General features: G+C 41.4%; 1 protein-coding gene across 2 annotated transcripts in view; it reads left to right on the top strand.

Moving 5' to 3' along the window:
* The window catches only part of CHCHD3 (coiled-coil-helix-coiled-coil-helix domain containing 3), a 132552-nt gene that overhangs the window by 17058 nt on the left and 100420 nt on the right, over positions 1-15074 (top strand). For both annotated transcript variants that reach the window (XM_063397127.1, XM_063397128.1), the window contains exon 3: positions 6545-6629. In XM_063397127.1, the coding sequence (XP_063253197.1) occupies positions 6545-6629 (85 nt within the window). The remainder of the gene's footprint in view (positions 1-6544; positions 6630-15074) is intronic.

The following is a 15074-nucleotide window of genomic DNA, read 5'->3' as shown; positions in this document are numbered from 1 at the left end:
ACAGTGCTGGAGGAGATGTGGAGGTGCCTCCTTTGTGACTAATATTTCATATTTTTTCATTCTTTACATCCTCTCTTTCCCTTCAACCTTCTCATGTTGGATAAGTCCAGAGGAGGTGGAAAATTAATTAAAGGACTGGAGCACCTCCCCTCCAAAGAGAGGCTGAGAAAGTTGGGGCTGTTGAGCCTGAAGAAGAAAAAACTGTGGAATTCTTGGAACAACCTTCCCATTTATTGTGGGAAACCCCTGATTTTACGGGCTCTCACATGTTTTGAGGTGTACTGAACATATTTCATGTTTCTTCTCTTGTACAACATCCCTGTGTCTGTCACCTGTTGGTCAAATTTAAGTCCTTCAAGATATTTTAAAATATCAAAAATATGTCAAACCCACATATTTTTGGTGGTGTGAATCTCAGAAATAAATTATTTTTGTAAAACAGAGCTGTTATCACAGGCAGGTAGAACCTAGATTTTAGCAAAGTTTATCCTGGCTTGAGGTGTGTGGAGACCACAGTGCTGGAGGAGATGTGGAGGTGCCTCCTTTGTGACTAATATTTCATATTTTTTCATTCTTTACATCCTCTCTTTCCCTTCAACCTTCTCATGTTGGATAAGTCCAGAGGAGGTGGAAAATTAATTAAAGGACTGGAGCACCTCCCCTCCAAAGAGAGGCTGAGAAAGTTGGGGCTGTTGAGCCTGAAGAAGAAAAAACTGTGGAATTCTTGGAACAACCTTCCCATTTATTGGTGGGAAATCCCCGATTTTATGGGCTCTCAGTATTTTGAGGTGTATTGAACATATTTCATGTTTCTTCTCTTGTACAACATCCCTGTGTCTGTCACCTGTTGGTCAAATTTAAGTCCTTCAAGATATTTTAAAATACCAAAAATATGTCAAACCCACATATTTTTGGTGGTGTGAATCTCAGAAACGAATTATTTTTGTAAAACAGAGTATTTTTGTAAACCTTCTGCCTTCTCATGTTGGATAAATCCAGACGAGGTCACAAATTTAATAAAAGGACTTGAGCACCTCCCCTACAAAAAGAGGCTGAGAAATTTGGGATTGTCCAGCCTGGAGAAGAAAAAAAAGGTTGTGTGGAGACCTTGGAACAACCTTCCAGTATCCTGTTCACTGGACAGCAATTTTCTTTTAAATATCCAAGCTTAACTAGAAGGAAAACCACAACTTGGGCATTTTTTATTTTTTAAATCATTATTTGAACATTACCTAGCTAATTACTTCCAAAAAGGCATTTGATTGTATCAAACCTAAGTGTCTCTTCATTAATAACTTAATGCACCTGCCCTTTCCAGAGGATTTAGTGACGGTGCCTGCTACTAAATGCTGTTTGCATTAATGTTTTATTTTTTTTTCCAAATGCAAGGCTAATGGGCAGATTCCCAGCTCTGCAGGCTGGAAGTTATTTGAATAATTTGTCCATATCACATTCCTGATTTCTCAGGCTAACATTTCCGAGGCTGCAGGTGTCTGCTTTCCCTGAGGTTTGTTGTTCACTGCTCGGCTGTAATCCTGATGTCCCGCTGGTTGTTTCTTTTCCATGGAGCAACTGCTTTAAAGAGAGAGGAAAAAGGGATGAGTTCGGATTTTGTGATTAACGAGGGCTGAGGAGTTGGAGTTAAATACTACAGGAGTTGTAAAATCTTTCTGTTGTAGACGTGGAGGATAAAATTGTTGATGATTCCTCAAGAATTTGCATCAGGTGAAGTTTTGCTTCCTCCTGCTCATGGGTGGCCTTGGAGTTCCAAGGCAGAGCACATTTTATGCATCTGGAAATGAGAAACCCTTCAGGCCCTTTTGCTCCTCTGTCCTTATCAGTTGTCCCTAAAACTTCCCAAAACCTTTTGAATCCTGGGAAATACCTTGGCTTTCTGGTTCCTTATTTGTCTGATTTTGAAGCACAGTTGGGAGAATAAATAAAAAAGGGTGAAGCAAATGGCTTGGCACACTATAAATATATTTTTAATAGACATCAGGCTTTGTGGCATTTTAAAAAGGTGGTGGAACAAGCTTTTCTCAGGTTTGCCAAAGGATGGATTGGAACTTTGGAGAAGACTGAATGCTGAAGTGTTGAAATTTGTATTTTCACAAGGACATGCAGTGACACAACAAGGGGGAACAGCCTTAAGCTGAAGGAGGATGGGTTTAGGTTCGATTTTAGGCAGAAATTGTCTTTCAAACACTTCCTGAAGAATTAGTGGACAAATAAGAAAAAAGGGTGCTGTTTGTCAAATTTAAGTCCTTCACGTCTTCAGTGCCCTGCCTGGTCTGCCCAGATCCTGCAGGAGCTCTCTGGATTTTATCACTGTTGACCCTGTCTGGTCCCACCAAAGCTTCTCCCACAGCTGGACATGGGAGAGAAAATGGAATTAATGGAATTCCCATGGAATCTCCTGGGAATGTCAGCTCTGGAGCAGCTCCTGCCCTGCCCTGGGTGTCTGCAGGGCTGTTCTCTCATCGTCTCACTCCACTCTTCACTGTCCAGCTGCACAAAACTTTTATTTTTCTTAAATCCGTCATCCCAGAGGCATCAGCACCATCCCTGATGGCTCCACCCTGATGACACCATCCTGGTGACACCATCGTGGTGTCTCCATCGTGATGGCTCCATCCTGATGGGTCCATCCTGGTGACACCATCCAGGTGGGTCCATCCTGGTGACACCATCCCTTGTGGGTCCATCCTGGTGACACCATCCCTTGTGGGTCCATCCTGGTGACATCGTCCTGGTGGCTCCATCCTGGTGGGTCTGTCCTGGTGACACCATCCTGGTGACACCGTCTTGGTGGCTCCATCCTGGTGACACCATTGTGGTGGCTCCATCCTGGTGGCTCCACCCTGGTGACACCATCCTGGTGACTCCACCCTGGTGGCTCCATCCTGGTGACACCACCCTGGTGACACCATCCTGGTGGCTCCATCCTGGTGGTTCCATCCCTGGTGGATCTATCCTGGTGGCTCTATCCTGGTGACACCATCCTGGTGGCTCCATCTTGGTGACACCATCCTGGTGACTCCACCCTGGTGGCTCCATCCTGGTGACACCACCCTGGTGACACCATCCTGGTGGCTCCATCCTGGTGGTTCCATCCCTGGTGGATCTATCCTGGTGGCTCTGTCCTGGTGGTTCCATCCCTGGTGGATCTATCCTGGTGGCTCTATCCTGGTGACATCCTCCTGGTGGCTCCATCTTGGTGACACCATCCTGGTGGCTCCATCCTGGTGGCTCCATCCTGGTGGCTCCATCCTGATGGCTCCATCCTGGTGGCTCCATCCTGGTGGCTCCATCCTGGTGGCTCCATCCTGGTGGCTCCATCCCTGGTGACACCATCCTGGTGGCTCCATCCTGGTGGCTCCATCCCTGTTGGGTCCATCCTGGTGGCTCCATCCTGGTGGGTCTGTCCTGGTGGCTCCATCCTGATGGCTCCATCCTGGTGGCTCCATCCCTGGTGGCTCTATCCTGGTGGCTCCACTCTGGTGGGTCCATCCTGGTGACACCATCCTGGTGCCTCCATCCTGGTGGCTCCATCCTGGTGACACCATCCTGGAGCTGCCTGGAGTGGCTCTGCTGGACGTGGAGGAAGCTCCCAGAACCCAACCCCGCAGCCCCCGGCACCAAACCCTGCCCACACAAACCCACCCAAACCCCTCTGTGTCAGTGTCTGGGGCAGTCTGGTGCCTCTCAGAGTTGTGCAGCCTCAGCTGGGCGTGCTCCATCCCCTCATCCCGGTGTTTTCCCATTCCCGTTATCCCAGGAGAACGCTGCTGGTCAAACACTCATCCCTTGGCGTGCTGAGGGGACAGAGCCGCTGTTCTGGGGGTTTGGGGTTCCCTTCTCTGCTCGTCTCACAAATGGGGTTGGGATTTGAGCTGTGATGTCCATTAGACACTCCCACACTCCCTCTCCCGCTTTTTGTGCTCCTGCAGGAGCAGGATCCAGGTGTGCCCTGCCTAAATCCACCTCCCTGAAAATCCTCCCACTTTATCTGCTCTGGGATGAAGCTGCCACTGATTCCAGCATCCTGAGGAATTTCTGATGTTAAAGGGGGTGGTGGTGGGAATGGCAAAGCAATAATTTAATTTTTAATAGAATTACATTAATGTATTAATATTTCAGCAATCTTGCACCTCCCCAGGTTGAAAATTTTCTAATATTTTAATGGTCAGCTGTGTGTTTTTAATGTACTGTAGTGTGAGCAGAGATGGCCATCAGAAATGTTATTTAACATTTAATACAAAATAATCTTTTCCTGATCCTCTCTCAAATAAATTATCTTTTCTCTTCTTAAATGCTTCTTCCCCTAGAACAAATCCCTCCTCCTTGTAGAACTGCAATTTTAAAAAATTATTTTTAAACCAAAACATCATGAAGCTCCCATTTGGGAGCTCCCCAATTAAATCTTACAATAATTCTATTGAATGATCTGTAGCTCCACTTTTATTCCCTATTAGTATTTGGCTGATCGATGGGCAGCCTAATTGATTGTTCAGGTCAAATGTCTTTATTGGCTGCTGCCCGAATCTCTCCTCATTATGACATAAACCATCCTCTGGTCTGGTGGAGTCCTTGTTCTCCTTTTTGTACACCAGAACCATAAATTTCATTCTCTACATGCTGGTGAACAAGATAATTAATGTTGTTATATCAGTCAAGATAATCCCAGTAAAATGGGGGTTTCCTTTTTCACCCAGCTTTGTGCTAGAGATCTCTTGAAAGGTTCATATTTCCCTCTGAATTTTAATTTTAATATGTTTTTAGGCTGGGGTCTCACTGCTGATCCACAAGTTTCCCCTCATTTTCCCCTCTGTTTCTGTGATCTCAGCATTTCCTGGGCCTGGCACGATGGATATCGATTCCTGCTGCTTTTCCTGAGATGTTTCTGCCTGGATTAATTGGCCAAAACTCCTAGAAAATTGCTGAAGCCGCTTCATTCATTCATTCTTAAAACTCTCTTGTGAGGCTGCTTTGGGATGGGCAGAATTGCTGGGAGTCTGAATATATATATATATATATATATATATATATATATATATATATATATATTCCTATACCAGGAATGTGGAACAGGGATTTTGGATAATCTTTAGACCCTGCAGTGCCTCAAAATGAACTTCCCTGGGCTTGACCTGCCCTAGCAGGGCTTTTGTCACTGCTCCCAGGGCTGTGGCACCTTCTGGGATTCAGCAGCTCTGTTTGCCTGCCTGTTCTGGGGTGGTAAAGAAACTGGAGCTCTGGGCTTCCATGGAGGGGAATCTGAGCCAGGAATATTTTATTTTATTTTATTTTATTTTATTTTATTTTATTTTATTTTATTTTATTTTATTTTATTTTATTTTATTTTATTTTATTTTATTTTATTTTATTTTATTTTATTTTATTTTATTTTATTTTTTTTTTTTTTATTTTTTTTTATTTTTATTTTTTTATTTTTTATTTTATTTTGTTTTTTTATTTTTTTATTTTATTTTATTTTTTATTTATTTTATTTTATTTTAATTTAATTTAATTTTTTATTTTTTATTTTATTTTGGTTTTTATATTTTTATTTTATTTTTTATTTTTTATTTTATTTTATTCTATTTTATTTTATGTTATTTTATTTTTTATGTTTATTTTATTTTGGTTTTTATGTTTTTATTTTATTTTATTTTATTTTTTATGTTTTTATTTTATTTATTTTTTATTTTATTTTATTTTATTTATTTTATTATTTTATTTAAATTTTTTATTATTATTATTTTATTTTTTTGGTGTCATTTTTTGAGGGAATTACCTGGAAATGCAGAGCATGGCAGAGATTCAGCTCAGTGTAGGAAGGTTTTAATTCCAGGCAGGATTAGGAATAACTTGGATTTTGGTGATTTTGGAGATGCCTTTCAGCCTTGGAGGATTCGTGGCTCTGCAGCTTTTCTCCCTCTCTTCATTTTCTTGAAGAAGTTCCTTCCCTCCTTTTTTTGTTCTTAACCAGACTTTCACTGATTCACCTGACAGAATCAAAGTGAAGGGAATATTCTTTCCACATCTGCTTGATTAAACAAAATCAGGAGAATTTGGGGCAAAATCTTTGTCTAGGAACAAGAAATATGAATATTTAGGATGCTGTAAGAGCTTTGTTGTGTTACATGCATCTGAAAATACTTAATTTATTATACAAAGATATTATTTTTGGTTCTATATGAATAAAAAGCAACATTTTATGACTTTACTGTTTATATCTCTGTCTCATCTCCATGGTTTTATTTCACAAAGACATATTTCTGAAGAAAAATATTTAATGTATTGTCCACATTGTTTAATTTTGGAAAGATTTCACTAATTGAAAAACCGTTTAATGAGAAAATTTTTAAAAGCTCGCTGGAGTTGAGCTAAAATTTCAAAGATGGGTAAACCACAAGAAAGCAACTCCAGCTGCTATGAGGAAAAAAGCAAATAAACAATCGAGGGCACTGTATTGTTGTTTGTGTAGCTGGGAATAAGCTGTGTTCTGTTAACATTTCATTGAATTTTCTTTTAATTACAGTTAATGATGAAGAACTGAAGAAGAGAATAGCTGAGGAACTGGCGCTGGAACGAGCCAGGAGAGACTCTGAAGCTCAGAAGAGGAGGTTGGTTCATTAATAACATTATTTCCAACAAACTTGGGCTTAAAGCTTTTATTTTATTTATCTGCTTCCTGGAAATAAGTGAATTTTGTGCCCTGAGACGAGCTGGCTGTGAGAGCCGTGGGGGCTGCAGCAGGTTTGGGTATTAAATCCATGTTCAACAACAAATGAGCTGGAATTTCCTTGTAAGAGCTGATCCAAACTGGTGCTCTAAATCCCTTTTGACCTCCTGAACGTGGCTTTTTTGCTGCCTTTTTAAGCTCAGGCTTTGCTGATTTCTCTGGAGCCCAAATAATCACTTTGAGCTACAGAGACAGAGCAGGGTCCCTGTGACCCCGGGGGCTGAGCAAAAGCACCTTGGAACAGCAGCAGAAATGGGAATTCCGGAGATTTCTGGGAATTCTGGAAATTTCTGGGAGCTCCAGGATGTTTAAATATGTAAAATACTCCATTAAAGCAGCTCACACCAGTAAAACCCTTTTGATTCCTTTCTGTATATTGAAATATTCCTTCCTGTATATTGAAATATTCCTTCCTGTATATTGAAATATTCCTTTCTGTATATTGAAATATTCCTTCCGGTATATTGAAATATTCCTTCCTGTATATTGAAATATTCCTTCCGGTATATTGAAATATTCCTTTCTGTATATTGAAATATTCCTTCCTGTATATTGAAATATTCCTTCCGGTATATTGAAATATTCCTTTCTTAGACATTTTTTTCCCCAGCAATGACTCTGAAAGCCTGGGCAGAGCCATTATTAACAATTAAAAACTCCTCTTTAACTATTGAAATTTTGGTATCTGCTGAACTTTTGTGTTTCTTTCTCCTTTTGGTGATTGTTGTAAATAGATAAAACAACACACCGAGCATTAATATAAATATTCCACATTGTCCTCCACTGAGAACGGGGAGAAAAGCTCATTATGATGGATTAAAAAAAATTAGGCTGTAATTAGTACTACTTCAACTGTCTGCATAGATCTCAGTTGTTTCCTACCCAGCATTCTGTTATTTAATTGAGTTAGGTTGATGGAGTATATAATTAGATAGGACTATATTAATGTCCCAGGGAAAAAAAGAAATCAGGCTTTTCTCTTTTTTTTTTTGCATCAGCAATAAAGGAAATCAATAAGTGAGAGTGAAATCCCCCCCCTCTCCTCAACAGGGCTTTGACAGGAAAACTTGGGTTATTTTTGAGCTTCTGGAGTGCTCAAGACTTCAGCTAAATGGGATTAAAATATGGAAATATTTGGTTTGCAACATCAGCGTTTTCTCAAGTGACACTTTCAGTTCCTTCCAGAATTCAGCTTGTGCATTGATCTGTGAAAGGGAGGGAGCAGACTGGGGAAAATATCAAAATAAATTGATGATGGTGTTGATAAAGAAAGGAAAAATATCAAAACTTGTTGACAGCTTTACTTCTTTTCTAGTTTTCATTTATTAATTAATTTTTAGCCATGGCAAGGGTTTTTTTATTATCATTTTTACACAGTATTTGCAATTATAAAAATGTGGTTTTAACAGAGCATAGAGGCTTTTTTATCTTGAATGAAACAACTGTAAAAGCTGCAAATCTTTTTCCATAAGTAAAACTTAAGGTCTTTATGGGCTGAATTCTGGTGGAGGTTTCAAGGAACTCACATTGTTCAGATCAATTATTTTGTCTTGCATGTGCAGAATGTTCCAGCTAATAGAAACATGGACTGTGAACTGTAATAATTTGTAATATAAATACAAACACATTAATGCAGTGTTGGAAAAGAGAACAAAAACCTGAGCTCTACATTCAAGGTTCTTGTCCTTGCCCTTGATTTATTAACAATTTCATTTCATAACCCGCTAATTTTAAGACAAATCCTATTGGCATGTGACATAAAAATTAAAGTTTTTATCTCCACATTAATCTTATGGATTGTTTTACCATGGACGGTATATTTTACATGTTTATATTCTCACTTCTTTCTCTAAACCAGTTTTTTTTTTCCCCAATATTTAAATGAAATAAGATTTAAACATAAAAATAGCTGAAACTTTTGACTGCTTGTTGTCTGATTCCAAGTGCCTAATAGCTGATTTTGGTGCTGTTCCGTGAGCAGTGTGTGACCACATTTGGGTTTGATTGCAAAATGTCTTTTACTCATTTCAGACTGTCAAGGGAAGAAATCTTAATTTGAACTTGTAGATAAATTATTTATTCACACATCCATACACAGTACAGATGGGCTGCTCTATATAAAGTGAAAATCTGTGCTTATTTTGGGGTTTACAGCTGAAGAATGACTCTTAAATTGTATTTTAATGCCATCAACTCTCTAACAATATATGAATTACAGCTTCTATTTAAGAGGGCTTGGAATAATTAATAAAGTGGTGATTTAGACCCACATTAGAATATATCTCCAAAATTCTGCACTGATTCCACTTTACTCCTCCTTTTACTCATCCCAGCTGTTGTTCCTCACTTTGGTTTTTGAACATTTTGAAATGTTTCATCTGAAAAGCGTTTTCGTTTCAGAAAGTTCATTTAGAAAATTGATGATCATTGATTTACACCAGAATTTGCAGTGTCTGCAATAGGAACTGTGAGCAGTCAGTGTGGCAGAGCTGCAGTCTTAGGGTGATACTCAAGGGAACAGAAAAATGAGAGGATGGACCCAAAAACTTGAGCTTGACAGTGGTGACAGGTAATAAATGATAATTAAGAGAAGAATTCTGAATAATAAACAAAAGAAATCCACACGACTCAATGGACCAATGGGTGATAATTTGAATTTTGCCTTTTCTCTGCTTATTCTGGACAAGCTCAGCAAATGTTTAGCATTTTTTCTAATTTCCCAAGAAAATGAGAAAATTTTTGATGTTAAAGCTTTGAGAACAGGCATTGGGGAAATAAATAAATTTCCATCTCCCATCAGAGAAATCAGAGAACAGAGTGGAATTTATCCACTCCATCCATTAACTTTGTCCTTGGCTACAAAGCTGTTCATTTGTTGGGCTCCATGATCCTGATGTAAATGTATTTTTCAAGTTTGCTTCATGAAAAGTGCAGGCCAAGTAAAAAGTATTTTGAGACAGCAAAAAAAGAACAACTTCTATCATCAGCATAATGATGAAATTTTAGATACTGCCAACTTCATCAGAGTGCTGGATTCCTCCACTAAAATATACAAACCACTGCTTCAGAGGCAAGTGATGGATGTGATTTCCCATGGAAATTGAACGTTCCTAAATGATGACTTGCCTTTTTTTCCCCCCCTGAAAATCAGAGAAATTTCATTCTTTTTTATTTTGCTAATCATTTCGCTCAGGCTAATTATATTTGGGCGGGGTTCAGTTTCTTGCTTGGCAAGTGTTTCCCAGCTTCCATTTTTTAAATATGATTTGGCTCAAATATTCATTATTTGTAGAGTGAGGTGTTTTTGCAAGCTGCTGTGCATGGCAGTGCCTTCAATAGTGCAGGAAGTGTGTTTTATTCAAATTTTCTATATACTCATCCCTGGAATTGTGTTGGGGTGTCAGAAATCTGTCCCTGTGCAGTTTGCTCGTGACTGTCCTGTGATTCCAGGATTTGTTTCTTAGAGGAAAACTCCTGCTGTAAGGAGGGATTTTAAGGCAGGAAAAGGCTTAAAAACAGATTTTGGTTTGCTTTGGTGGCCCTTCAGTGATTCTGCTGCCAGCTCTGCTCTAGAAGAGTTTAAGGTATGACAGAGGAGGAGAGGAGAAGGCTCCAGGGAGAGCTTCCAGCACATTCCAGGGCCTGGAGGGGATCCAGGAGAGCTGCAGAGGGACTGGGGACAAGGGACAGAAGGACAGGACACAGGGAATGGCTCCAGATTGGAAAAGGGGAAATTTGGGTGGGATCCTGGGAAGGAATTCCTGCCTGGGCTGGAATTCTGGATCCCTGCAATGTGCAAGGCCAGGCTGGACAGGGCTGGGAGCAGCCTGGGACAGTGGGAGGTGTCCCTGCCGTGGATGGGGTGGAATGAGATGAGCTTTAAGCTCCTTCCCACCCAAACCATTCCAGGATTCTCTGATTGCTGACTTTTTTCTGTGTCTCTGCCATCCCATCACCTGTGACCAGCTGGTTGAACTTGGGTGACTTTTCTGTGGAAAAGCACCTGAAAAATCCTTTCCTTGAGTAATGCAGAGCTCATGCAGCATTCCCTGGGGATGAATTGCTGGATTCTGTTCTCCGTGCCTCGCTGGGCTCCAGAGGGTGTCACATTTTATCTGTCATCAGCAGGACAACTGATTGCAGCCTCTGTTTGTGACATCCTCATCTCTTTGGAGGAATCTTTCTAAACTGTAAATCAGCTTTGACTCTGCCCCGGTGCACAGAGTTGCTCTGTGATGGGTTATTAAAACTGTAACCATTAGATTTTTTTATTTGTTGTGCTTCAAGGAGGGTCTGGAGATCACTGCTCATCACTCTGGGGTTTCATTGATGCTCTGAGCACTTCCCCCTAACCTTTTTTTTATCCTGTCTCAGCAGTACATTGCATAAATGATGAGCTCTTAGTAAAGCTGGAGTAAAGAGTTGGTGCAGAACAAATTCACCAGTGAAATGTAAAGTGAGAGCAGAATGAAGAAGAGTATTGGACAAGAAGCCTTTGGGAAACTGCAAACCAAAATTGTTATATTGAAATCAATACTGGGGCTTGACCTTTCTGTGCTAGTGGATACTTTAAAACTTCCTATTGATTTCTGTTGTAATGACATGTTTATTCCACTTTCCTGGCACAGGTGTGGAGAACAAGGGGGAAAAGAAAATGATGGATTTCTTTACAATATTCATTTTATATTTCAGTGAGGTAAAGGTATGAGGAGCATCTTAATCTATCTTCAGTTCATATGGGGAGCAAATTAATTGTGGTGAGAACTTCTTCAAAGCATTCTTTTCCTCCTAAATGATTATTTTTTCCCAAGTAATCAGCTGTGTTGAATTGGGAAACCTGCTTTTTCTTGTTCAGGAGGGAACAAAAAGCTCCTTTTCAGGAAATAGTTGTTATTTTGTCTTCTGCCACAGGGACCTATTGGTATAGTTTGGATTAAGTGTGAAAAGAGTCTGGGAAAGTCCATCCTCTCTGCTGCTGACAGTCAAAGGAAAAGCTGGGAATACTCTGAAGCAGTAAAAGTGATTATGATTCTTTTGACTTGGGATAGATCAAAAATAAGAGTTTAATATCTCCTGGCAAGAGAAGCTGCACTGCTTTGTAAAATCAGAGATCCCAATTGGTAATCACATTGAGGAAGGCAAGGTGATTTTATAAAAAATTAAAATAAACCCTTTTTCCTTGGAGTGCCAAAGGGCCCCTTCAGCCTCAGGGCTGTGGAGACAGATTTGGGCCTCACTTCCCACGTCCAGTTCCTCCTATTTTTCCTTCCCGGCCATTCCATCTCTCCAACATTTTTCCCCCTCTCTCAGCAGGCATTTCCCTTGTCTGATCTCAAGCCCAGCAAAAGATTTAGCAGTGGGTTTATTCCTCAGCAGCCATAACATTCCTGAGGGATAATTTGGATAATTCCGGGATAATTCCGCTGTGTCGCGGGAAAAGAGGGAACGAGGAGGGTCAGGCTGGGGCAGGGCTGTCCCTCTGCAGGTGAGGGAAGAATCCAGGATTAAGTGTGAAGGAATTTGGGATTTAAACAGAGGTTTAATTCTCAAATAAGTACGGTGAGCAGGTGAGCTGTTGTAGCTCTTCAAACCAGGGAAGTTTAGTCTGCGATTTTTTTACTTCCAAAATGCCAAGGAAGCATAAAAATGTTTATAAAGTTGGGAAGTATCAAACTGCCTTGGAAAGCTGTTCAAGTTTTATTGTTTTCAGTGAAAAAAGGTATTGTTGGCAGAAGAAAAAAGGTGTTTGGCAGTGGCAGAGTTCCTCTGCAAGATTTCCTGCTCTGATTCTCCATTAATACCATTATGTCTGGCTCTCAGGATATGGAGAGATGAATCTTGGAGATGGGAGGTGGAAATTGGAGAAAGCAGAGCTATAATTCACTCCTGCCTGTATAAACCCCAATTTTCAAGGGATTATTTTTCACTTGGATTTTAAAACCTGCCATCTCAGCTGACAACTTGGATACCGAGCTTCATCTTGATCAGTTTATTTCTAGGAGAGATGCGAAAATGACTTGGAGCCAGTGAGAGAGCATCCACAAAAATAATCCTGCTTCATAGTTTCAGGTTCAGGTAGGAAAGAAGAAAACCATTTCCCCCCCTGGCAATTTTAAACAAACCTTTGCTTTCAAACTGCTGAGCTCTTTCATTTTGAAAAAGCAGAAAATGAGCAGTAGAGAAACACTTAAAAATAATAATAATAATGATACTAATAAAAATTTTTCTAACTGTCACTTCATTTTAACGGATAATTAAGGTTGTCATAATTCCAGGATTGCTTTTGCAGATCCCAAGGGGAAGGATATTAAGTTGGAAAGTAATTTCAAGTGGAGTTATGTGGCGAGCTAAACATACACAAATTATGTAAAGCAGTTTTACAATTCTGACTCGGGTTCTCTGCGTGCCTCTGGCATAAAAGTGGGAATTTGCTCATCTATTTTGTCTCCATATAATACTGATCTAAATGCACATATTTTAAAAGCAGTGGCTTTATGAAGCATAATTAAAAATCCCCTCAAACAACCTGCCCCCCCTTTCTACTCACCTCTCTTCCTTCCAACATCAAACACTGCCCCAAAAACACCCCCACAACTCAGGAATCTCCAAGAAAACTCAACCACTGACAAGAGTCGCTGTCCTTGTTGCTCTGAGTGTTCACAAGCTGTCCATGGAAGTGCTGTTGATAAATTGAATTAATTGGAGGAAGTTGAGTGGATAACTGAGATTTGAAATGAATGTCTTGGATCTCCTGATCAAGGACTGGCACAGAAAATCACGTGGCAATTAGCAGAGATTTTTCCATTGACAGGTGTTAGGCTGGGGTTGGAAGGAGCTGGGAAAGGGAGAAGGATAATGAGGGTGTTCTGCTGGACGGTGTGGCTTGGACTGAGTGTTTGGGTGATGTGACAAGTCTGGTGTTTGAAACGGGTAACTGAGGCACTGATGGTCATGTGGGACAAGGTGGAAAATATGCTTAAAATTGTATTTTCAGTGTTTTCTTGGGTTTGAGAACACACATCATGGAATCATAGAATCATTGGATGGTTTGGGTTGGGAGGGACCTTCAAGATCATCTCATTCCACAGGGGCAGGGACATCTTCCACTGTCCCAGGCTGCTCCAAGCCCCATCCAACCTGGCCTTGGACACTTCCACTGATCCAGGGGCAGCCACAGCTGCTCTGGGCACCCTGTGCCAGGGCCTGCCCACCCTCCCAGCCAGGAATGGGAGACAGTTTTTGATTTAAACACAGCAAATGGAACAGCTTCAGCTACAGGGAACTGCACCGAGTGAGGACAGACTGAACTGCTGAGCTCTGGCACTCAGGGAATGGCATTGCCTGAAAAAAGGCTCTGATTTCACACTGGGGCTCTTCTTTTATTCCAAAACAACTTTGATTTTCTTCTGAAAGAATCACAGGATGGGTTGGGTTGGAAGGGACCTTAAAGCTCACCCAGTGCCACCCCTGCCATGGCAGGGACACCTCCCACTGTCCCAGGCTGCTCCAGCCCCAGTGTCCAGCCTGGCCTTGGACATTGCAGGGATGCAGGGGCAGCCACAGCTGCTCTGGCAATTCCATTCCAGGCAGGAATTCCTGCCCAAGATCCCATCCAGCCCTGCCCTCTGGCAGTGGGAGCCATTCCCTGTGTCCTGTCCCTCTGTTCCTTGTCCCCAGTCCCTCTGCAGCTCTCCTGGAGCCCCTCCAGGCCCTGGAATGTGCTGGAAGCTCTCCCTGGAGCCTTCTCCTCTCCAGGTGAGCACCCCCAGCTCTCCCAGCCTGGATTCCTGGGAGCTGAGGGGCTCCAACCCTGGAGCAGCTCCATGGATTCCTCTGGATTTGCTCCAGCAGCTCCAATTTCTGCTGTTTGAGGGTCCCAGAGGTGGACACAGAACTCCAGGCAGGAGTTCAGCCTAAAGAAAGATCAGAATCCCCTGATCCCCCTTGCCCTCCTTGGGCAAAGATCCAAGTTCCTGCCATGGAATATGCCCCAAACTCATGTGTGAGTTGTGACAGAGTGGGATGGACCAAAGATGAAGGAGGAATTACTGGGATGGGAAAAAGTCACCGGCAGCTCAGGGATCAGTGCTGGAATCACTTCACTGTTCTCAGTACAGAGTGTAATGAATCAAGGGCTAATTTATATGCATGTATGGCAAATGTTAAGGAGGAGCAGTCACCCCGAGGAAGAAGTGGGTATGGAATAAAGCGATGGAGTTCTCATTAAATTTAATAATGTGAAGTTCAAGTGTAATTGCTCAGAAGTGTGATCCCTTCCCTCTCCTGCCTGTGCCGGAGTCATGAGAGCTCTTGGTCAGTTGTGATG

This window comes from Prinia subflava, chromosome 4 (genome assembly GCF_021018805.1).
Source record: "Prinia subflava isolate CZ2003 ecotype Zambia chromosome 4, Cam_Psub_1.2, whole genome shotgun sequence".
Taxonomy (NCBI): domain Eukaryota; kingdom Metazoa; phylum Chordata; class Aves; order Passeriformes; family Cisticolidae; genus Prinia; species Prinia subflava.
The sequence above is the reverse complement of the archived record's forward strand: the minus strand, read 5'-3'. Positions and strand labels throughout refer to the sequence as shown.